We start from the raw sequence: 2,293 nt of genomic DNA, 5'->3' as shown, positions 1-2,293 counted from the left end.
CCTGCCACGCTGCAATCCCTTCTACTCCGTTCTCCTCTCGGGATCTTGGGACCGCCCGCACACGCACCCAGGGTGCGTTTCAAGGCCCAGGTCCAGGACTCGAACCATAGTCGACTGCATGGGAATCTAGCAACATAACCATTGCTTCACCTGCTGGTCCATTACGTCACCTGCTGGTCCCTTGAGAGATACTATAGGGTGCGTGTGTTCATGGTACAGACAAAGGAAGTCTTTCTGGAGAGCGCACAGCAAAAATCTCCCCCCCCAAAAAAAAGATTAAAAAAAAAGAAAGTGAGAAATCAAAAGTCCCCCGACCCCCCAGATGGCCATGCCACAATCCCTTCTCCACACGCGTCTTGAGATTTTGGACACGTGCACACACACACCTGGCATGAGATTCAAGCTGAGGGATCCGGGACTCGGACCACTGTCGGCCACGTGGGAGTCCAGCGCCTTAACCCCTATGCCAGCTGCTGGTCCTTCCAAACCGTTTTTATTTTGCTGGAATGATCTGGCTATAGGCTGCTGGTCATGGCTGTGGGCCGTTGCTTTGTTTGTTCTCAGAGCAGTGACCAGAACGCACCATGGGAGACGTGCCCGCAGCCCCAGCTTCCTCCAGGTCTCTGGGCAGGTCAGAGGTGGGCAGCGTGGGTCCCTGTTATGACAGGTGCAGAGGAACACAAACAGGTACCACTCAGAGAAGCAAGGCCCGAACCGCCACACCCTCCGGGTGACACCTGTGCCTGATTATGCTGCTCCAGTCCTGGCCCCAGCCCCGCCCAGCCTGAGCCAGAGCTGGAAATATCCCCAAACCCGTGCTATCAGATGTTGCCGGGGGTCGGGTGAAAGTAACGTTAGCACCGTTTCATAAACATTTTTTTTTTGGAGTGTTTTTTGCTATAGGGCGTGTGCGCTTACCAGAAAGACAGAGAGAGAAAGCGAGAAATCACCCCCCAGGGGTGCAATACACTCTCCTTCATTCTCCTCTCGGGATCTTGGGTACGCATGCACACGCGTCTGGCGTGAGTTTAAGCCCACGGATCTGGGGCTTGAACCACGGTCTACTACATGGGAGTCCAGCAACATAGCTATTACGCTAACCGCTGGTCCCAGACCCAGTGGTTTCTTCTACGTTGTATGTGGTTAATGGGACCCCCCCCCAACCATCTGGAGGCTGGATGCTTGGAGGGTCCCTACTCTCGCAATGCCCAGTGTCTCTGGCCAAGCCTCATTCTGCAGCATGAGTTGTGTAGATGCTTGTTAGGGCCTCCTTCCGGAGAAAGTGTGTCTTCCCGGATGGCCTGTGTGCCTTCTCTCTGTGAGGGACACTTGAGGAATCCCAGGGGCCTCAGACTTCCAGAGAAAAGCTCATAGAACCAACCACCAAGGTCCTGGTGCTGCACATGGGATTCGTATCACGGGAAGCTGTGGTTGCACACCCAGTCTGCAGGACGGGGCTTTGGGAAGGACTTGAAGACATCTGTGATTTACGCCTTCCCCTTTAAACACTGAGTTTTTTTGTTGTCAGAGGTTTTCGCCTTAGGCACTTGTGCTTGCTGGAGAGAGAGAGAGAGAGAGAGAGAGAGCGAAAGCAAGGCATCACCCCTGGAGGGATGGCCATGCCACAATCCCTTCTCTTCCATTCTCCTCTGGGATCTTGGGCATGCATGCCCATGCGCCTGGTGTGGTTTTCAAGCCATTGGGTCCAGGACTCAAACTACGGTTGGCCATGTGGGAGTTGTAACTGCTTTGCCATCTGCTGGCCCTAAAATAGATTTTTTTCTTTTAATTTGCTATAGAGCATGTGCGTTCACCAAAGAGAGACACAGAGAGACAGAGAGAAGGAAAGTGAGAAAGCATCTCCCGCAGGGGGGATGGCCATACTGCAATGCTTTGACTTCCATTTTCCTCTAGGGATTTTAAGCACACACACACACACACACATACACGCTGGGTGTTTTTTAAGCTGTCAAGTCTGGGACTCAAACTGCACATTTGGCCATGTGGGAACCAGCCACCTTAGCCACCACAGACCTAGCCGGCTCCCAGCTTATTCTTTTTAGTAATACATCACATGTTTTTATCTGAGTGCAGTGGTCACAGTGTTAAAATCCACTGGAGTGGGACCAGCAGTTAGCGTAATGGCTATGTTGCTGGATTCCCATGTAGTCGACTGCAGTTCGCATCCCAGACCCGGTGACTTAGACTCACACTGGGCGCGTGTGCGTGCGTGCCCAAGATCCCGAGAGGAGAATGGAGGAGAAGGGATTGTGGCATGGCCATCCCCCCTGGG

The 2,293-nt window shown here is 53.2% G+C and overlaps 1 protein-coding gene across 1 annotated transcript in view; it reads left to right on the top strand.

The window, feature by feature from the left end:
* SYNM (synemin) overlaps positions 1 to 2,293 on the top strand; it is a 137,286-nt gene that overhangs the window by 105,368 nt on the left and 29,625 nt on the right. Inside the window, exon 2 of the mRNA XM_027765501.1 lies at positions 762 to 837. Within this exon, the coding sequence (XP_027621302.1) occupies positions 762 to 837 (76 nt within the window). The remainder of the gene's footprint in view (positions 1 to 761; positions 838 to 2,293) is intronic.

The sequence above is a fragment of the Tupaia chinensis genome, unplaced genomic scaffold (assembly GCF_000334495.1).
Source record: "Tupaia chinensis unplaced genomic scaffold, TupChi_1.0 Scaffold138490_1, whole genome shotgun sequence".
Lineage (NCBI taxonomy): Eukaryota > Metazoa > Chordata > Mammalia > Scandentia > Tupaiidae > Tupaia > Tupaia belangeri.
Note: the sequence above shows the minus strand (reverse complement) of the source record. Positions and strands in the feature narration are given on the sequence as shown.